The sequence below is a fragment of the Rhopalosiphum padi genome, chromosome 2 (genome assembly GCF_020882245.1).
Source record: "Rhopalosiphum padi isolate XX-2018 chromosome 2, ASM2088224v1, whole genome shotgun sequence".
Lineage (NCBI taxonomy): Eukaryota > Metazoa > Arthropoda > Insecta > Hemiptera > Aphididae > Rhopalosiphum > Rhopalosiphum padi.
The window spans coordinates 40,743,817-40,767,582 of NC_083598.1; the positions used below are offsets into that span (position 1 = coordinate 40,743,817).

The 23,766-nt window shown below is 26.5% G+C and overlaps 2 protein-coding genes and 1 long non-coding RNA gene across 6 annotated transcripts; 1 reads left to right on the forward strand and 2 right to left on the reverse strand.

Moving 5' to 3' along the window:
• Nucleotides 1-1,065: 1,065 nt before the first annotated feature.
• On the reverse strand, nt 1,066-4,253 carry LOC132922502 (lymphokine-activated killer T-cell-originated protein kinase). Of its 4 annotated transcripts, none has more exons than XM_060986064.1 (6): nt 4,018-4,253; nt 3,691-3,790; nt 3,441-3,631; nt 3,182-3,371; nt 1,740-2,036; nt 1,066-1,658 (listed from the first exon to the last, which is right to left on the reverse strand). In XM_060986064.1, exons 2-6 carry the CDS (start codon nt 3,776-3,778, stop codon nt 1,516-1,518), a joined length of 909 nt encoding a protein of 302 aa, XP_060842047.1. In that variant the 5' UTR covers nt 3,779-3,790; nt 4,018-4,253; the 3' UTR covers nt 1,066-1,515. The 4 variants fall into 4 exon arrangements, with proteins under 4 accessions (XP_060842047.1, XP_060842045.1, XP_060842048.1 ...); XM_060986062.1 differs by having other exon boundaries at nt 3,691-3,801; XM_060986065.1 differs by lacking the exon at nt 4,018-4,253 and adding an exon at nt 3,861-4,009.
• A 130-nt stretch (nt 4,254-4,383) lies between these two features.
• On the forward strand, nt 4,384-5,068 carry LOC132921316 (uncharacterized). The gene is made up of 2 exons (XR_009660859.1): nt 4,384-4,545; nt 4,622-5,068. It is a non-coding gene; the product is annotated as an uncharacterized LOC132921316 (long non-coding RNA).
• Nucleotides 5,069-9,707: 4,639 nt separating this feature from the next.
• On the reverse strand, nt 9,708-23,185 carry LOC132921915 (putative ammonium transporter 1). The gene is made up of 10 exons (XM_060985157.1): nt 22,742-23,185; nt 14,672-14,761; nt 13,897-14,127; nt 13,181-13,383; nt 12,287-12,520; nt 12,024-12,135; nt 11,720-11,832; nt 10,753-10,879; nt 10,465-10,542; nt 9,708-9,904 (listed from the first exon to the last, which is right to left on the reverse strand). The coding sequence occupies exons 1-10, from the start codon at nt 22,863-22,865 to the stop codon at nt 9,837-9,839; spliced, it is 1,380 nt and encodes a 459-aa protein (XP_060841140.1). The 5' UTR covers nt 22,866-23,185; the 3' UTR covers nt 9,708-9,836.
• Nucleotides 23,186-23,766: the final 581 nt, after the last annotated feature.

Consider the following 23,766-nt stretch of genomic DNA (forward strand, 5'->3'; position numbering starts at 1 on the left):
GTCGACTTACGAACGACCGGTATATATGTGATGGCAATATAAATTACATACCTAAACAGACGAATGGCGAATTGTTGGGCGGCTATACATTTAACGCACCAAAACGATATATAATTTTAAATGTACCAATACACTCGTCACTCAATCAACACTAACTAATTTTTAGTTTCATTTATTTTTTCAATACTTATAAATCTTTTAAACGATTATAATCTTCTAACAAAAAAAAACATAATTAGTACCTTTAAGACCTAACATTCTTTTTCAAAAGACTTTTAACTAAAAATATCCATTCATTATTATTTATTAGGTTCTCGACTATAAATGTAGTGATATTGCCTGTACAATACGCCGGAAAAGCCGAGTTATGCGATTCACACAATGTTTTATTATTAATATTATTTATTTATTTATATAAAAACAGGCATTATTACAAGGGCGGCACTACACGGGGTCCATGGTGGACAAGTGTTCCCTCAACATTTGATTTTGCCCCTCCCATATAATTTAATGTTAAAAATATGTAAAAAAAATAAGGAAATTGTAAATCATTATTAATACATAAAATAGCATTAATAACTTTAAAGAACTTTTAGACTTAAGTTATATTATTTTAAGTTTGACTGTTATATTCAAATTTGGTATACTTTTTTTGCACATTTAGAAATAAATATGCTTAATAGAGTAAATGCTGGTATTTATAACCAATGATAATATTCTTAACTTTAAATTTGATAATAGGTAAATTTACTCTAATATTAAAGCTAACATTACAAAATTTGTTCTGCTGAACACAAATTTGCTATAATGTACTTTAGTAAGATAGATACAACACAACCAGGTATACCTATTTATAATATTTCTTGATAAATAGCATAGCTTTTAGATCAAAACATTACTATTAATCAATTCAAAAACTTTAAGTAGATTTATTTCTAAAGCTATTAAGCATTTATTTATCTTTTGGCCAAAGTACCATCTAGATTTAATTTGCTAGTAACACTACTACTCTAGTAGCAGACCAAAGCATTTATTTAAAATATATTTATAATTTAAACTAATAACTGAGATAGTTAAGACAAATTATTTAATTATAAAATAAAACATCATTTTCAACATTATTGTAAAGACTATAGAGTAAATAAGTTAAAGTACAAGAATAAAATGTGAGTTTAACTCTGTAAGAATTAAGATGTTAAGTATACATTTAGTTGAAAAATACAATGTGTCTTTATAAGGAAAATAAAAATATCATTTTTGAGTTAAAATAATAGTTTAAAAAGTTTAAATAAAATTTAGAAATTAAATATATTTTAGCATCAATAGTAGTTAGAGATTCTGCAATAAAATTATAACTATCATAAGTTAAGAGATATTTTTTATGGTAACATATTTATAAACAATTGAAATGCTTTTTTATGTACACTTATAAAATATAAAACACAATAGGTAAAAAAAAATAACTTGAATAAATGTACTAAAATTATAGTTGGATCAAACATAGGTTTTTAAGAGTTAGTAAATACCCATAAACTGCAATATCTGTTTTGCTGTAGGTCGCTTTTTATAATCTTGCATTGTACACATATAGAACAGCTCAATAATCTGTTTATATGTTGGATCCCTTGCTAAACTGTCAGGTAATGGTGGTCGCTCGCCTGAATACATATATATTTTAATTACATTTATTAATATACTAAAAAGTATATCTAAATTAATTGGTTTAAAAAAAAAATCACCTAAATGAGCATCTAAGTCGTCACTGATACCAGTGTAATATGATTCATCAATTGCAGTGCTTGAGTTTGGAAATGATAATGTCATCATCTCCCAAAGTACCAAACCATAACTGAAAATATCAGCTTTACTTGTGATGATGGCTCCCAAATATTCTTCTCCTTTTAACACTTCTGGAGCGGACCAACAAGGAGTCCCAATGTAAAATGCTTTACACCCTTTGATTTTATGCAATGTTCCATCAGCTTTTAGAGGTAAACTGACACCAAAATCACAAAGTTTTACAATCTCAAAATTATCTGTGAAAATTATAATAGCCAATTAATTTTAGAAATACAAAGTTAATAGCTAAATGCATAGGCATTTAATATTAACCTAATGAGTAATGAGTAATGACAAATCTAAACACAGTTCAAGAATTTAGAATTTTAATAAATTTTTTAATTTAATATTCTAATTAAAAAAAAAAAATAATTTCAGGATCTCTTAGGTGGTTAAATTGATAAATTAATAAGTTAGAAATTAGAAAAAGTGTTAAGAACGGATTTTCTTTTTCAGTTATTGTTTAATGTTGTATAATTTCCTTATAATGCCTTAAGGTATAGGTAATAAATATTCTTTTATAATATTAAAAAAAACTACCTATATACATATATTAATTTTGTTTCTATCTTATTAAACTTACATCACATAAAATATATCAGATGACAGATATCAATGTTTTTATTTTTAAAAACTACTAAAAGACAAAATAAGTTATTCAAAATATTATGTGGTTCATTACATTAACACATAAAAAAGATCCTTCCGTCAGGAGACCGCATTTAAAAATAATCAAAACAAATATATTTATTTCTATAAAATTTTTAATTTTTATTGTTAGAATATTGATTTATAATTTAAATTTTATATATTATTCAACTAGTATAATGTTAAAAATTAAGTAGCTCAAAATCTTCAAAACCAGCTGTGCTAATACATAATAATATAATATTATAAGTTGTTTTAATCAATATTTCAAACACGTTAGAAGTCTTAGAGAATGGTAATAGTGAGAGATATCAGTTTGTGGCCTATGGTTCAGTTCATCTGTCTTCTTAAGTTGTATTATTACTACAAAAACCATTGATTAAGTCTGTAGCCATTCTGCTGTTATTGTTACTATTTATGAACTACGTAAGTCCAAAGAGATAATTTAATTTAAATTAATGACTTATAAGGGATATGATTTACATTAAATTAAATTAAAATGTATTACAATCATTTTCCTAGTAAAATTTATTTTAAAATTTTTATCAGAATATAATATATTAAGTTCCACTATTGGAATAGAAAATGTTTGTTATAAAATACAAGCCATTATAGTCACAATCCTAGAACATTTAAATTATTGTTTTGGTATATGGCCTGTTATAATATACATATCTAGTTACAACAAACTTACTTTTCACTAAAATATTTCCAGATTTTATGTCTCCATGCAATACCAAAGAAGAATGTAAATATTCTAATGCTTTTGCAACATCCACAGCAACTTTTGTGATATATTCTACAGGGTATGGTCCAAGGTTTTCTTCCTTGCGTATTTCAATTAAATCAATTAAACTCTGTTCACATTGTTCCATTAACAGTACCTAAAATTCAAAAAAGCCTTATAAAAATCTTTTTAACAATAGCAGTCATTGTAACTTATAGTTACATACTTCTCGACCATCAGGTCTTTTGACAAATGCCCTGTAGCCAATTATATTGGGATGGTTGAGTGATGATAATACTTTTGCTTCTAGCTGCAAACGGTTGCTATATTGTTTGCGATCTCTACCAGCATTACGACTGATAATTTTTGCTGCCCATGGCGACTGATCTTTTCTTTGTAAATTGAATACACCAACACCTAAGTCATTAAAATGGTTAACATTATAGGAAATTTACATAGGTTGAGAAAAAACACACCTGTTCCATATCCAATACGTTCCAAGGCTGGTGTTTCTGGTAATTTTGCTGTGGAGCGCAGTATTTTCGGAGTACAATTATCACTCATCTCGTTTTATTCCTGTGTAAAGACTTAAAATAATAACAATTTATTATCATCGAAATATTTAAAACAAAATGTATTCAATTACTACTTATGTAGGTAATCGTTTGAAAAACTTCACAAGGATGAATGTTGAGTAATAAATTATAATATGATTAATTAAGCTTTTATCAAAAATATCAGTCGTCAAACAAAAATTGAAAAACAGTTGCCGGTTGTTAAATGTTATTTGATTTATTCATTACTTTGTTTACGTCCTTTTGGCGGTTAGGTAACTTGTCTCTTGGATTAAAACACGTATTATGATGGATACCTATTAGAAAAGTAATTACCAAGTATAAACAATACACAATTATACGAGATAAATAGAAGATGAATAATTAAAGTAGTTAAATAACTTAAAACAATAAATTCTGAATTTCAGAGGATCTAAGAACAGTAAAAACACTAAGAACTGAAAAATCAAAAAATTCGTTATTCATAATTTTACGTGGTCATGGTGAAAACGACGACTCCTATCTCTGTTCTATACCTGTTGTTAGGTATTCCATGATTTCATAAATAAGATAACACAATCAACGGTAATATTCCAGGTTCAAATCATTAAATTGCAAAATAATATCCAATTTTTTTATATTTAATATATTTTTAAATTGTTCAATCATTGCGAAATAGACACATGCGTTATATACTTCAATAAATTATATGTTCATTCGAACCTCGAGAATCATAGTCTTTTCTCTAATTTTTATGAATAAAACATTTTTTTGTTTGTAGGTATAATTATTATAATATTAATATTATTTATTGATGTATTATTAATTAATAATTATTTTAAAATTGTTATAGTCGAATTTTAATTTACTATTACTACCAAATATTTGTGCGGTTGCTTATGTTATAAATCATAGTAATTTAAGTAAAATTTTTTAATATTCAAATGTGATGAAACTAATGTTTTATCGGCACCTTCCCCGGAACTAATTACATTTTTCAAAGGAAGTAGATATCTATCTGTATATTTTAATTTATTGTATTAACTTTTATTTATTTCTGTTTTAGACCTGAAAATGAGAAGGGTGATGTTCTGAACTGACTAATAAAAATGATTATGCGAAATCTACGAATATATTAAGACCATTTCAATCAATTAAAAATAGATTCTTAACTGATGAAAGATTATAATATGTCAATACCGTAATTCAGAAAATGCTACCTAGCTAGTGATTTTTTATGGACTGCATGATATTATTTTAAAAGCAACTGTAACTATTAAAATATTACTTATGAAATGTATTAACTATTCATTTTTAATTAAATATATTTTATTTTATTAGGTTTTCCATACATAATCTTAGAAAAATTAATACATTTTTTTATTTAATAGTTTCATATAGTTCTGTTAGTATATACTGCTTGTCTACTCATGAAAAAACAAATTATTATTTTGTGGGCCATAGACAAATTTCTTTTAAATATTTAAATTATTAATATGATAACTAAAACATTTATTCATTAAAGTAAAGTACTATGTTTTGTTGTGACATGTGTTTTGCTAATTAAAGATTTAAGTATTAGAATACATTATTGGGAAAAAGGAGGCCCCTTTAAATACAGAAATTAAATTATTAAATAGTGGTACTAAAAAGAGTCTAATGCTAGAAGTTAATATAATTTTTAATAATAATATTATTGTTTTATTATATTCTTGTAATGTATATTTTCACCTAAAAATTTAATATGGCAACACTACGTATTTAATGAATGCATGAGTGCCATTACCATTATTTGCCTAACATGTAGTATTGAAGTTATATCTATCTATGTTAAATTGTAAAAAACATACAATGTAAAGATGTTTGTATCTTTAAAGTAAGTAATTTAAATCTTCCCTAATTTTTTTTTTTTAGATAGATATTAGAGATAATATATCATTCTGTCAGAAAAAAAGACATTTATTATGAAATAATTATATGATAATTATATATGTTTTGATTAAATCAAATTCTAGGTATATTAAATTTACTAAAACTATTAATTAACTGTATTTATTAAAAAATTTTTTAGGTTCATCATAAAGCTCGTTTTCAATTAGTTTTTGATGCAATAAAACTTAATTTCCTGCGTTTTCTAAAACTATTGAGAAAATAAAATTGGTTAGGAACAAAATCAAAGATAAAAACTAGCCAAAATTAACAAAACAATTTAATAGTTCAAAACATCAAAACTATTTACCTATCTTAATTAGGAGGTACTGTTGCTGAACGGTTCCTTTCCTCAGGTTATTCATGTCAACTTGTATTATGATTTATGTTCATTATTCATACTATTTACTTATTATACTAGATATTGTATAGATTTTATTAATCTTTTTCAATAATAATAATAAACTATTTGAGTTAAATTATTGTAAAAATATTCAACTTCGGACACCGTGTTGCACAAAAAATGTATTTATTTAATAGCTTGTAATGTAATCAACCAATCACTGGCTACTAAACCATGTAAAACACCTCACTATTGGTTCACTAAATATTAAGTGATTTTTCAATATGCAATCAGACATTAATTTCTTAAAACTTATAATTTTTTTAATCCTATTTTGAATTAATATAATACTTATTGATACAAAGTAATTTGATGTGTAGGTATTAAATTAAATAAAGTATAATGTTATCTGAGCAGTATTATCTCTAAATAGTTATAGCATTTTCATGATTCTTTCCATAATAAACTGTACAACTATTAGGTGTACACTATCTATTGTGTTAATTTCTGTGAACTTTCTTGACATATTTGTCATTTTAATGTTTACTTAATATTTCTAAGCTATATTGGATAAAGGTATCTAATTATTCACCATCAAATAAAACTAATAAAATCACTTATATAATTAAAAATAAAAAAATTTAGATACTTTAAGTATGAAAAAAAAATATGACTATTCTAAGTGTTTTACCAATTACTGTAGAAATACAGATTCACATATTGATACATATTAAATTTGATCATAAATTTCAATATTTTACTACAGTCTATCATTTATTGTTTAAATATAATTAACTTAGTATGTTATGAGTTATAAATTATAAATTTATTGTTCTATAGTTCTGAAAAATTAATGTAAAAAATTAAATATTATACACTAGTATGTGTTTATTAAAAATTGTAAATAGATGGCAGCACATATACTGTTTTCGTGGTTTATAAATCAAAAAAAAATAATCTACATTTTGTAAGTAACGCGTCCACATGATTGCGAAAAAAGTCAATTTATTTATTTATATGTATGAACGGGCTATGAGCCCAATATGTTATTGAATATTAATTTTTATTTGTGATTATTATTGACATAATTGTAGTGTTGACTAGGTATTTATTTATTTTTTTATGGTTTTTATTAACTGAAGATGAAAAACAAAATATAACCAATAGCCCCTTACAATACAATATTCTAAATTAACATCTGCAGTTCAAAGTTCTCATAAAATTCATAATGACTTGTGATATTATTTAATTGTTTAAGTACAAACTTGATGACTCAGATTGATTGTTTAATTTATAAGATGTAGATATGTACTACATGTCTACATACACATTTAAATATTTAAAGATATATAGTAGGTATAGGTAGGTACATCAAAGCACCTAGGTACTTACATAAACGTACCTATTTATAAGTAGATAATACATATTATATAATTTAAAGACTATAAATGAATAAGGAATGGGCAATATTTATTATTAAATTGTAATTGAGATTACTTCCTCAGTTTAAAATCTGCAAATCCCATCATTCATCGCTATTTTAGATTGTTTGAATTATTACACACTGTCACTGTCAATAAATAAATTTGTCCCTACAGCTATAATATTTTTCATTCAAATATATTATTTACAATATGTCTTACTTTACATAAGCAGTTAATAACACCGATGAGAAAATTAAACACAATTACTTGAATCTCACGAAGATAAGACTATTAAGCAAGCAACAGAACTTCAAAATTTAAGGTTTAAATTTTTTTTTTTCATGATCATTTATTTCTCGAGGTTTTGCCTATTTACTTTTTAAATCAACGACTATATTTTATGGAAATGTAGGTATAATAATAATAAGAAGAAATAGAGATAAAATAGTTTATGCTGGTAGTTTATTTATTATTTGTAGTAGTTTTTTTACTGTTATTAATTTTAGGTTGTTGTCAAAAGCTACATAGGTATTTTATGTTTCACGGAGAACTTGTGATAATAAAAGTTAGCTATACTTGCTGATTGACTGTTGATTGGAAGGAATAAATAGGGTGAATGTTTGTAGATTGAACTATACTTCAATATTTAGATATTAGTACAAAGTATAATATTGTAGAATTCAAATATAATTTACAATTAAATTAAGTAATATAATTTTACATATTTTTATATAGTTACATATCAATATATACATAATAAATTATATCTAATATAACATATAACTTATAAGTAGTAGTATAGGTACATGAAGTATGAATACATTTTTAATCGTCCAAAATAAAGTACCTACCTATATAGTTATAACTTATATGGCTATATACGAATAAGCCAGTAATACAGTTTATTATTGGTAAAAAACAATTCTTAAAAACCCGAATATACAGGTAGCCATATAACTATATAAGTAACAGTAGGCATAAAATGCAGTTTAGATCCTCTCAGTCTCTCGCCATTATGAATATGAACAATATTATATAAGTACCAGCTAGTATAAATAATGATACGAGTTTTGCCTAGTTTATGTTATTGTACAGTTACCTAACAATTTAGATTAAATGGATAGGTATTAAATCAAAAACATATTATTCTTGAAAGTACCTAATTTATAATATACCTGTATAATAGTGGTTTGGAAAACGTAATTTTTGACGATGACTCGTGGTAAGCATACTGTAAAGCTGTGTAATTTTATTTGATTCCCTTTCATAAAGGGTATGGAGGGATATTGTAAGTAACCATATTATATTTCACTATTTTAGTGAATTTATACCTATATAAGTAAAAGCAAAAGCCAAACAAACAATTAGCTGAGCTTTACTGCTGTAAGAGTTCTAACATACTCATTCTTTCATGCCCCATCCACCAAATAAAATTGTTATTATCTTATAATCATTGACTAAGAAATAAGTCGTAAGTGTATCTTAGTCCATACTTATTGTAAATTTATAACTAGGTACCTAGCTAGATAGTAGATAATATATAAATAGGTATATATTATTATTGTTAAGACTCAGCGCTGTATATATAAGCATTACACAATCTAACGCAGCTTAATATGATAAGGATAACTAATTGCACACAAGTTTACTAGCTGCAGATATATCTACTAACTACCAGACGTTTGATATGGTTGTGTAAGACTCTGTAGTTAATCCTCAATACACATAGAAACAGTGGACATAGTAGTACCAATAATTAACTTAATTGAATTAAGTAATACGTAATTAATTACAGCTCTATATAGGTATTAAGTAGATCGGCTAAACATGCAATTATAATTAGGGGAGAGGGGATACAACCCCAGTGGCGTAGCCATGGGGGAGGGGCAGTAGACTATTCCTTCTATCGGCTGTATAAACCTAATATAAAAATGAACTGTTATTGTTAATTATATTTTTTTAGTATTTTGGGTTTGCCCTCCCCCCTATTTTAAAATCCTGGCTACGCCACTGATACAACCCCTTAAAAATTAAATCTATTCTGTGTCCAACGTTCCTCCTATAAATCCTAATGGGTTTCAGAGCATGTCATCGCCATTGTGGGCAGTTGGTGACCTGAGCAACACACGTACTACCTATGTAATATACATATACTTAACATATTATATTATAATATTATATCACCCCCGTTACCAATACCATGGTAATAATACGCATTGACTGGTAGAACATTTAACACAATATATGTACATAATCATTATAATTATACATCAATCATATTATTATATTATACGTATTAATTTTCTACGACTCTATGAGATCTTATATAGGTATTCACGGTATTGTTGTGATACAAATGGTAAAATATCTTCTCACTGTTGGAGGGTGTGTTGCATTGCCACATTATCGTAGGCGTGTCTGATGACTGTGGTTTTGTTGTCTGAAAATTAAATAAGTAAAATTATAAAGATATGATAGTGGAAATTAATTTTGCCATTATAACTGAGTGATTCCTGAGAATCACGTTGAAAAATATTGAGAAAATTTCTCTTTATTTGATTATCTTCTTCTTATTATTATTTTATACCATTTTTTTAATTAATAGCTTAATGTAATCAGCTAGGTGAAAATCATTGTCTCAATCAAAAATTAAGTTTAAAAAATACAACATTTTTAGAAAAATATTCTGCTTCAGGAAATAAAATTAAAAACAACTGTCAAAATAAAAAAAAAAAAGTAACTGAAAAATAAAAAAATGAATTTGAACGTTTTTTTAAAATTTATGCTATATTATCTACCTTAAAAAGTAATTCACACGCATAATTTTATATTATATTATTTATGTACTATATTATTCATCAATCGTTCTTAGTATTATTTTTTTTTTCTTTAATCGCGATTACCGCCTACCGGTAAACAAAACTATTTTTTTTTTTTTATTATTATTATTATTATTACAGTTGCAGACTGCAGTTACGTATAAGTACATTGATCACTTACTGTTCATTTTATGTCCATTTTCAATAGAAATGTTAGTCACTGGGTATGCTTGTTCCTTATGAAGACTCATGTCCAAACCTAGAAAAACATCGGATAATTAAATACACGCATACACGAAAAGATAAAATAGATATATAATAGTATATGCCCCGTTCGTAAAAATGTACATATCAATAGAATAGATATATTTTATTCACGTCCCTAATTCCCTATCTACCTACTTATTTACTCTACTAATATTATAATACATCTAAAATTTAAATATGATATTATAAAATATTAATTTACCTATAATCTCTTTGTCTGCAGACACTCGGAGTAGGTCAAACACTTTAAGGAATCCGAATAATATTGCACTGTTTACTACTGACCATAAAATAATTGATACGGCGCCGATTAGATTCGATTTCAATAACTGTAAAGTTTAAAGAAAATTATATTTTACAAAATCCATCACACTTGTATAGTTGTAATTTTGTTTTTCCTATACATATAAATCTGACAGATACACATTATAATATATTATATATTAATTACATATTTATTTAAACAACCTTATTTTAAATAAATAAAACAATAGAAAATATAAACAATGTTTCTATTACATATATTTATAATTTATTTATTTTTCTATAAACGCGTTGTCTTCCTCACAAAATGTTCATAAATATTTGTATATCCCACGGCAAAAATATACACTTATTTTTTTGAAATGAGAATTACCCTTTTTTATGTAAACTATTTACAATTATTTATTATTTTTATATAAACCATGATTTGTTTAAAATATGTTAATGTGTTTTTAAATTGAATTTCGAACAAGTAGTTTTTGAGTTCTTTTATTTTATGCATTTATTATGGATCTAATTTTACATATATTTTATATTTTTGTTAAACCATTTTTAAGAACTATTATCCTTAGAATTTATATACATTTTAATAATTCGTAGAAACTTCTTGTTTAAATTTTTATTTATATACCTGAATCAACATTTTCAAAAAAAGTAACTATAAAAATGTACACTAATAAACTTTGATTCTTATTTAAAAAGCGAAGTTGGTACAGCCACAGTACTTAAAATTGCATACAATTCGAAGTAGTTAAAAATAATTTAGTCCTAATAAACATACTTAAAAATTTCAAAATTGATTGTATATTTAGGAAAAAATGGGGGTAAGGCTGTTTGACGAATCACCAGCATGGTGTACATCATTTACAGTACATCTAACTTTTTACATACAAATATAATCTTACTGGCATAGAATTTGGGTTGTTCCAAAATCCTCCTTTCACAAAAAGCGGTGTAGCTATTACTCCCCATAATCCACCTCCAAAATGGACGGCAGTTGTTTCTAGCGGATCATCCACTAAACAAAATATAATAAAATAATATATTATTTATGTAAAAGTTACAAAAAACAACTAAAGCTTGACTATTTGAATACAATTTCGCTTAACAAAAATTAGTGTCGAATTAAGTGTGTTAACATGTTATACGGTATTGTATACCGTGTAATGTTACAATATTGCAGCAGTAATAAATATTTTATTTTCATACCTTTTAAACGGGGAACAACCCATTGCAACACTAAATAAATAATACAACCAATCATGCCAACCATCATTGCAGATAAATGTGTGTATTCGTTGACACCTCCGCACACCGAGACCTGAGTAAAAATAATGTATAAATTGTAATAAATGATGTAAACATATACTAAGATCATCTATAAATTATAGATATCCCTCAGAAATAAGCTATTGGAGTATTTGAAATAAGGATGAAACTGTGTAAAGTGTAAGTAAGTATATTATGTGTACCATTCCGTTCAAAACGGCATTGATGGTCATCGCAAACGGCCACCTAGACTCGCCAACCAGACCAGCTTTGGCCAAAATCAGTATCACTATTGCCGCACCACTGCCACCAAAAATGGTGTTGGCTACGCTATTTGCCACTATGATTCCATCACCAGGTCGGGTAATATGGCCCAGGGACGCACCGTTGAACGACAGGAATCCTGATATGAGCAATAAAGTCCCGGTGGCCACTAGCTATATATATATAACATTTATAAATTATCGAATATTATAATATAGTATAATATATAATTATGCATATATTAATCAATAATTATTATATACAGGTAATTCGATGAAATAGTATCGTACATTTTTTTTAATTAATCTAAAAATTTGTATAAGTAGTATAGGTAATAACAATAAGGCATATTATTATGTATTTATGTGTATTTTATTTATATCATATATTCTTATATGTCATATAAGCTCTTAGGTGGTATAATAATAGCATAGCATAATGTAGCTGTATTACGTGGACATGGTCGGATTGTATGCATTGTCATTTGTCAATAACACTGTTCAAAATAATTTTAAAATTTATCTATACAGGGTAATTTTTTTGATGTGTAACAATGTATTTCTTGGTCAACTTATCTATTTTTTTTTTCAAAAATATAAAATGATTTATCAGGATATTCTTGCAGGCTACGGATATTATTATCCAAGTATAAGCATAAAATGATGCATATAATACCTTGTAACCGTAGCTATTATGATGTATAAACCTAAATGTATCTAATTCATAATTATATACATCTCTGTTAGAATTAACGAATGATCCGGGTTATAGTTTCCTGGCAATAATATTAATATAATATAATATACAACAGACGTAATCTTGTGATGGCTCACCGGCATCGAGTGTCCGTTGTATTCGTTCGGAGCGATGGTACTAAAACGTCCGTTCCGGGGGCCGATGAACAAGGCTGCGATGAACGAACAGGTGCCCGCTAGCAAGTGCACAGTCCCTGCCCCGGAAAAATCGGAATACCCCAATTTCAGTAACCAACCGTCGGGTGACCAAGTCCAGTGCGAGGCAATTGGATACGTCACACCTGAAACACGAAAACATAACTGATAAATGTAATATTTATCATGTATATTATCGTGATATATTTAAACAACAATGTGTTTGTATCTCTAATTTCTTGTCTGATAACTACCTATAATATATGAAGAGTAATAATATTTTATGGCGGTACACACGATAAGTTGAATTAAAGGGGTATCGTCGAGGGTTGTATAGAATAAATAATAATTACACAATATATGTATAACAGGTGCGATAATAATAACATTGATTTATACAGGTGTATTATATAAATCACAATACAACATGTACGACTTGTACGTGGTACAATTGGTACATAATATAATATAATGGCCACCTAGATAAAAATATAGTAAGCAAACAATAATTATAAAAACGTATTAAAGTACAGACTACAGATAGTAATCAAATAAAAAATTTTATTTTTCATATTTTGTAGTGTCTCGTATGTGCCCGAAGCTCCGAATGACTTATTAATTCGGACTTTGGTGCACGCGCTATTCGTGTATATATTTACCCGATATGACAACGCTGTAGAATATGTAGGCGATGAAATTGCACCTCTCGGCCACAGCTCCCGATATGATGGTTGCTGCTGTCGCAGCGAACACGTATTGGAAGAACCACACGGCGTTATGTTCCGACTGCATGCCGACACCCGCAAAGTATTCCTTGCCGTAATATCCACAACCACCGCCACCATACGCCAACCCATATCCGACCAGCCAGTACGATATGGCACAGATGACTACGATATATATTATAAAACATTAAAATATTGTAATATTATTACGATTTATGACACGGTGAAATGTTAAAACGTCACGTGGAAGCCTTTTTCTATGTCAACATTTACGAGATAGTTCAAATTTTCTGTTATATATATTTTAAATTTGATATTCTAATTATTTAGTTCAGGAACAAGTCAAGGCGTGTCATTCCTGCAGTTTTTCGGTTGTCGATGTCAACAGTTTTGGAGGTTATTTTTGAAACATTATCAGGCCTATATTTTAGTTTGTACCTACGTTTCTAACTAAGCGCTTAAATTGAAACTCGTGGTCCGATTTAACCACTATTACCGTCAAAATAAATACTACACACAATACTTCACAAAAATTGTTTCATGGATAATAATCATAATATGGCCATAGGTATAGGTGCATCAATGCATATTATAATACACTATGTCATATTATGTGATCGTTAATCAAAGTTGATAACAAACTAAAATTCGTGATGTATATCGTAGGTATTCACTAAAGTATAAAATAAATTCTATAATATATACTCACATAAATCCAATACATTTTTCATCAAAATGTTAGTCACGTTTTTGGGCTGCACACATCCAGCTTCTAAACATGCAAATCCGACTTGCATAACTGCCAAACATTAAACATTCAATCGATATAATAATTATAACAATACTAGGTATTTATGGTGTATACAATATATTATACATATAATATTATAATCTTTTAATTTTTCTATTGAATATAATACTATGGTTAACGAGTTTATTAGAATGATTTCCATTATTTTATTTTCAGACAATGATTTAAAAACCTTTGTGATTAATTATGTATTTACGTTTGAATTATTCGTAATAATTGTTTTAATTAAAATGTCTTAAACTTAAAATGATCGTTTGGATATGATAGAAATAAACGTAGTTTTCAATTGAAATAATTATAATATAATGATGAACGAGAAAAAATATCTGAGTAAAATTTACATAAATTAGTAAAAATAATGATTGGAAAATAATTGCCCATTTAACTGACAAACATTTTACAATTTTTGTTGAACCATATTTTTGTATTATTACTTTATTGCATAATTAAAATTAAATCACAAATCAATAATAAACGTACAGGACTATAGGAGCTGAAAACTATAATTTTATTTTCATGGTAGGTATGCCGAAAGCGTATCACCAGGATATGAAAATTTTAAGAAAAAGGAAAATATTTGTGATTCACTTCGCTGAAATTATTTTGTTTACAATAATATTATAAGTACATAAGTAATTATGTAAAATACGTTGTATATAATATATTTCTCTACAATTTTATCCCTAAAGCACATATTATTTATTAACATTGGCATAATTAATTATTTTTCCAGCATTTTTTATTGGTCATGATATTGATTAAATATACGAAACTTGTAATATAAACATTGTATATAATATTATACGCAGTACAAATATATTATATTGAAATTATTTCATGGATTCAAAATAATTATTAGGTACAATAATCATATTTACAATTTACATGCAAACTTTCACTGACTGCAATAATAGTAATCTTCGTATCAATTTGTTTGTATACATATAATAGTTATACGAAAATCTGTATTTGGAAGTATAAATCATTTAATAAAAACATGTTAAATCAGTAAATCAGTTTACATTTCCTATACTATGATATAAACATATATTACTAGATTACTATAATATAGTAATATAGTTTATACGTCCTTATCTATTGCATTTGCCGAATTCGATAACGGCTTACTTCAAATAAAATATGTTTTATATTAAACCGACCACCAGGGTATCGGACTACACATGTACACAATATTATCATTTATTATGTTTTAGCATTGATTAAATATTTAATTAATGGTTTTAGTATGTAAATAGGTATAGGTATAATAGGTGCTGCAAACGTTGCGTATTACAGTGATCACGTTTCAGATACGTTTGACCCTAATTATTTTGTTATCATATTTTACCAATAATAATACACGCGTTATTTATCTACGTATCTATTATATATACATATTATTTATTAATATGTATTTATACAATGTTGTATAAATAATATATACAAAATCAGCATCCAAACAATATTTAATCATTTTTACTCTTAATCGCTCATCATACACATATCACAAATTAGTATGCAACGCAAGGTGAGATATTTATTAATGTGTTATGAATATTATGATATTTATACATATCATCCATCTATATATAATATTATATAAATAAATTAGTACACAGGATTCGAAGTAAAAAGAAACTTGTGTTTTCATATCAATAATCACAACGTGAGTAACAATGAACTATATATAATTGAAGTTTAAAACTTATCGTGTCGTCGAATTCTATGTACATGATTGTTGATTATGCATATCTTAATATTTTTGATTTAAACTGTTTAAGTAACTCAATTATCTAATATGCTATATGCCCTATCTATATCTTTTAATTTTAAATTATTTAACTTAACATTAATTTATATTTTTTATAAAACTGATTACTTAAGTAGTCAAGTGCAACACTATTTTGTTGTATTTATATAATATTATACATCAGTATATATTACGTTATTCAACTGATGTTATAAACTCATACGTCATAATTAAGCCTAAAGACTTCATAATCTTGGATAAATTAATTTGTAAATATATGTAATTTATGGCCACAGAAATCATGATTTTTTACAATTAAAATATAATCGATGAAATTAAATGATTAGGTATAAGTTATTATTGAAAAGTTTAATTTAATGTTCAACTAATATTAGGGACACTGATTATAGTTTAAAACATTAAATTGTTTACTATTAATATAAAGTATAAATATTAAATATTATACAATAATTATATATAAATATATAATTCGTTCTGAAAAATAGCGAAATATTTCCAAATAATAAATATAGGAATTCCAAGTATAATTATTAATTATCTATTGTTGATGTTATAAATATTTTATAAAATGAGTTTATACTATTAAAATTACTCAATAATATTATATAATATTGATGATTTAGTCACTTTGATGTCAAAATTTTTTTAAATATGAATAATATATTAATATAATTATACCTATAGCCTAGTCGAGCTAACTATTATGTTTTCCTTGATTACTAGTGTATTTTTGTATTATTAATTATTATAAAGAAATTATATCAATTGTTTAATAGAGTTAATATGAAAAATTCGACTTACACGTGTAATCACATTATGTGTCTCAAAAAAATGGGTCAATATATTTGGTCGGGGTCGCCTAGCTGCAAAATGTTCCAATCATCGACCGCCCACGGGACCCATGGCCAGAGATAATATAGCTTTAAGGCGTGTAAGCGAATAATAATTGATCAAAAAAAAAAAAAAATTAATATCAGTAAATATAATAAACATTTATTATACATTTGTATGAATGTATAATATTACCTATATCAAAAATAAGATAATAAAATCTTAATAATCAGTATAAATTATATGATCAATAAACTAAATTTAAAAGTTATTGATAAGAAAGCGTCTATTACACATCATAATTTTGCGAATCCTAGGAACTGGAGGTTTTTTTAATGATTACAATTTGATGTGATTCAGTGCACAGTAATATCAATTTTACATTGAATGTACAACTGATTTTTTACTTTTAATAAGACGAGGAATCTAATACTCTAATCTGGAATATCTTAATTTTTATAATAATATGAATAATTCTATTAGAATTAATTAATTACTGTTTTTAAGATACGACTGACTATGAAATAGGAATTTAATTATTATTTAAAACCGTATTATATAAATATATGTATAATATCATATATACCTTGTATCTACCTACATATGCGATATACCTACAGCAGATTCAATTTCAAAACATCGTTTTATTGTACTATGATAATCGACAGACAATTATTGTGGGGATTTTTACATGTTTTCCTTGCAGAATAAATTATAATTTTTTAAATATCCACAACACGGAGAAAACCCCTGCTGAATAAGGAAATTACGAACCAACAACAAAACAATTGAACATGGTAAGTGTTAACAAATTCACATCACCGCTAGCTTGTACATAATATATATATTATATACTATATAATATTATGTTATACGTTGATTGCATTGTAAAATATATTTTGCTTCTTAAATTAAACTCTATAGCCTCATGTTACAGACTCAATTGACCATAATGTTTTATAATATCATTAAATCTTAAAATGATCTTATTACAAACATTTACGAAAAAGTAACCCGCATTGATTAAATTAATCTGAAAAAGATTTATTATTTTGTTAACAACAATAACCCAACAAGAGTAAAAAGCGCTTTATTTTGATTAAATTTGATCTCAGATTATTTTTACACACGAAAATATTCAAAATTCTAACACGTCAAGTACAGTGAAAATAGCGTATACAACAAAGAACGCAAAAATAATATCTTCTATTATTAACATATATTATTATTTTTATTAAGGTCTTTTCATTTTCATTGATTTTATAGTTTTATTACTTTGTGATATTATGTTATTTTGCGATATGGGAGATAATATACTCAAATGAGTCAATCGTATAAAATTACGCTGGCGACCGACGACGTAAATACCCAGTCGTATTTATTCAAATACATAGTAGTTATTAAACTACCTATAAATGAGTCACGTAAAGTGATTGTATTTTGTAGATTTATCTTCGAAAAAATAAGCAATATATATTGCATAAATTATCTTGTTAAAATTTTAAATCGAAATTTACTCGACCACACGCTCTTTCGTGTTATCGTTAGATATGGAATACCGCGGAAATAATTTCTGTGTACTTCTACCTATGTCTTTGTTACACATATTTTTACTTCATCGTTGCTGTCATAAAACAATTGACTTTAATTAACAATCGTTAGTTTTTAGTGCGTTTTACTGGTTATACTTATAATAATATGCTTCTTACTATATTATAGTAAATATAGTGATATAACCTATTTAAATGGCTAAGCAGGCAGGTATAGGCGGTATAGATACACTGTCACTACCATAAGTGGCTGTGCATTGTGCATTTATCGTAGATGTATAGAATAGGTATTATATTTAATAATAAGACAATTTATCGTACGGCGAAACCGTTTGATTTTTAACATTGAATATTATTTATAGAATTTTTAATTTTTATAGCAAACGAGATTATTAATGCTTTTGGGCCGTGGCCGATGCCTTATTTAGTCACTATTGTTTTCGTTAAAATGTAATGCTATACCTAGTAATTAATATTATTATCTATTTCTGCAATACAATTATTAGTCTTTGTGATAAATGAAATAAATAAATATCATATTTTTAGAAGGTAAAGAGGTGCATTTTTTGTAATTTTAAAATGTAGAAACTTCGTATCGGAGAAAATCTGACAAATGACAATGACGAATGATCAAATTCACTCATGCCATATTTTGTTTGGATAATCATGTGCGATGCTTTTAATGGGTATTGGCTAATGGCCATACAATAAGCTTGATTAACTTATTTGGAGAGACGGAAGCCTCGGTTCTATACTTTTTCATCAGATTTATTGAATACAAATATACCATATAAACCTATTAAAAAAATTAAAGGTAACTAAGGGGGGGTGGCTGGGGAAAATTGTATATTTGGGATGACTTAGCCCCTAAGCCCAGCTTATATAGTTCCACAAACGAAGTAATTAGTTCTGCATCATATATAATACTATAATGTGTTTATTATATCCTAAAAAACTTAAAGTAAGCAATATAAACCGTTTGAAAATACGAATCATAAGTTCAGTATACAAGTATGTCGGGCATCAAATAAAAATGCGTTTACTGTGTTCACGTGATCACGTGATCACGTCGCTTGTATAGATTTAAAACGGAATTTACTGCTCCAATAAATTGTATTAAATAATTAAATAATAATTTGATGTACTTGATTTACTTGTAAACTTAATTAACTCGGATATTTTTATTGTTAACGATGCTTAACGTGATTAAAATATGCTATACTGTTCGTATAGTATACTATTACCTATAATATTTAATTAACTTTACTGTATTTAATACGATGTTTTGGCGGGGTTTACGCGCTTAGTGGACGACCTACAGATTTGCATGAATGTATTAATAATGTGTGATGTGTAAAATGTGTTGGCGTGATGAAATTGCAAGAAATTTAGACTGAACCACACAATACGTAAACAAAATATGTATGATACATAAAGTATAAGACAAGTATTGTTTATAATCGTTAAGTCGGCATGCGCCACTGCAGTAATCGATAAATGTATTATGTATATACTAAGTTCAGTATTTTTTTTTATATATCGTGTGGATCAGTGCATGTGCAATCGCTTATCAATGAAAATAACAGAATAAATTACAAAACGATTAAATTTTTGCATACTTTCACCAGTCTAGGTTAGCTTTTCAATTACTTGTTAATTGTTGTACATACTATAATAATAATATATTTTATAGATCGACTTCCACCTTGAATTTTGCATAGGATTTTTATTTCATTACAATGGCTATATACTTTTATATTATGAAGTAAAACATAAGCCAATATATATCATACAAAATACAAGATATACATTTAACATATCATATTATAATTATTAATAAGTAATAATAGGTATGGTTTTGTGTATGTGCACTCTGCAGTATAATACGTCAACTCACATGCAATTTCGATTCGTTTTTCGGAGTACCTATTTAAATGTTGTTCATAATATACGAGTAGGTACTAGGTACCTATACTGAGTTACATTTTACCATACATATAGACGTCGTTTTACAAGAATAACGATAAAATGTTCAAAAAGAAGAATTTACCCTTGAAGATGTCTGTTATGAAATGTGCTACAAAAAATGTTCCAAGTACAAAATCGTTTTAAAATTATACAGGTTCGTTTAAATTTTGTATTACCTATTTTATACATGACATTGTATGAATAGCTACTTATAATTTATTATGACCACTATTTTCGTGTAACGTAACATTTTAATGACTCTTCATAATGTGTAGGTATACGCATATTATACATATTATGTACATTATATTATACAGTGGAACCTCGATCACTCGAATCGGTTGAGGGGCGAAAATAAAATTCGAGTTATCAAAAATTCGACTTATATACTACGTTTATGTGCTTCAGTTTATGCGCATTAAATTAATTCACATTAGAGAACGGGTTTATATGCACCTAAAACATCAAGATTAGATGTCGAATAAAATTATAAGTTGATGCGAATGTTTTTTAGTCCATTCTTTATACTTTGGATTCCATGACCAAAATAATTATAATTTGACATTTTAAAATTCCCGCTAAAATATTGATTCGAATTAAAGCGTTCACGTGCATTTCTTAATCCCGGAGTAAGAGTTAATTCGATTTGACGAATCGAATTAAATAATAAATGCGCATCAGCTTAATGCGAATTAAAAATGCGTTTAGATGCACCTAACTCTCGGAATAACACAATGTGCATTAACTGATGCTTATAAACGTATAGTAGTTGAGATTCAAGTTAACATAAATTGAAATGCAGGGGCCATGGAATTCCTTCAAGTTATCGAAAATTCGACTTATAGTTGTTCGAGTTAACGAGGTTCCACTGTAATTGAACGTACTTTGTATGGGGATTTTAAACTTGGAAACTATACGCTGAAAAACTAATTGGTATAAAACTGTACTCAAATATTCCTTGAAAGACGCGGTGAGTGTCCGTATAACTTTGTTTTTCAAGTGTTATAGGTTGCCATAGAATAACTCATACAAAAATTTCGTTTTAGCTCACGAAAATCAAATATATTTTTGTTTATTGCCCATCGGTTACAATAAAAGAGACTATTATTATAATTTATAATATAATATAATATAACATAATATACATAGATACTCAAAAACTACTTAATCGATTTTGTATAGAACAGTATAAAGAGTAATTTGAACCACGTTCGAAAATATAATGGTATATGCAATTCACCACAAGCTTTGGCCATTTCGGTCGAATTATACCGATATCAATTTGCCAGTGAATTGGGATCACTAAAACCGATATACATCTCTAGTGTTTTAAGAACAATATTTTATGCGTTTTAAGTGATAATCAACTATGCAATCATTTAATTTTTTTATCAACAATAATTTTTATTGAATAAATACAAATTTTGGTTTCCAAAATTTAGAAGACTCTTTACAATTACATAATTATATTATACCTTAATGCACCAAAGGCGGCTTATGAATATTCTATACGTTATTGTTATCATTAAAAACAAAGTACCCTGGAATAATTTTTCAAAAATAAACTCTCAAAATCTATTCGCACTATAAGTTTTCCAAATGACGATTAAAAATAATTAGTTAAAAAACATGCATACATTTATTTTAACCAATTCGCTTTTAATATTTTTTTATACTTAAAACTAATTAATAAGTTACTAAAATGAATAAATAATATACATATAATATAGGTAATTCGACAAACAGTTCAAAGAAAAGTATATTTTTTTTATGAATATGATTATGAAAATAATGTAATTAAACTTTTATAATATAATTTAAATTTAATAAGTTTGTCTATATACTCACAGGATACAATTATTCCATTCATAACTAAAAACATATTGTCGATGTTGTATTTTAATTCTTCCAATTCCAGGTTAGTGGCCATTATTTGGTTTAACATAAGTGTAGTGCTAATATTTATAGACATTTTACAATGGAAATTTAAAAAAAAAAACACAATTTTAAAATTTATCAAAAGTTTAAAGGAAAATCAACTTAAATGTAAAAATGACTGAATATAATATGTTTAATTTTAACACATTGTTGGATAGTATAAAAATAATGTAGGCAGGAGATAGTAGTTAAAAAAATATTATATTATATTGTATGTTATGCTGTAATAAAATAGTACTACTTATACCAGAGAAAACTTTTTGAAAACTTAAAAATAGTCGAGTGTGGTTCCGGAATGAGCAGAAACCAACTGACAAGTAAAAAATCAGTAATGCACGCCAAACCAATGTGCGATTATACCGGTTATTGCGAATAGGACTTATCCATACATATAGGAGAGGGCAACGACGGCCATAAAGATGGAACGCGAATAACGATCACTAATTACCTATACACACATATTATATATATATATTTTGTTTGGTACTAAGTAAGCTAGTAAACATATTAAGTTTTTTTTATGTACTCATCGACATCAATGTTATACTATGACAGTATTTTTCTGAAAATTCTCGGACAGAACGAATTATATTTAATGTTGCGGACTTCGGTGCATCACGATTTACGAGACATAATAATATTAATAAGAATTCGTGGTACGCAAAAGCATTATAATCAAACGAAGTATGTACTATGTACAAGTTTGCAGGGCTGAATTGAGCCCAAACATATAGCCTTATATATATATATATATATATATATACAATAATAATTAAGTAAGGTCATCGAGGAAAAATGTTCAAATATTTTTAATATTTTGTTTACATAATCCAATATAATATACCTACTCGAACTGAAGTGTCAAGTCATTTAAAAATTACAAGTTGTAATAAAAATTATACGATATAGAGTTAGAAAAAAATACATGTTGATAC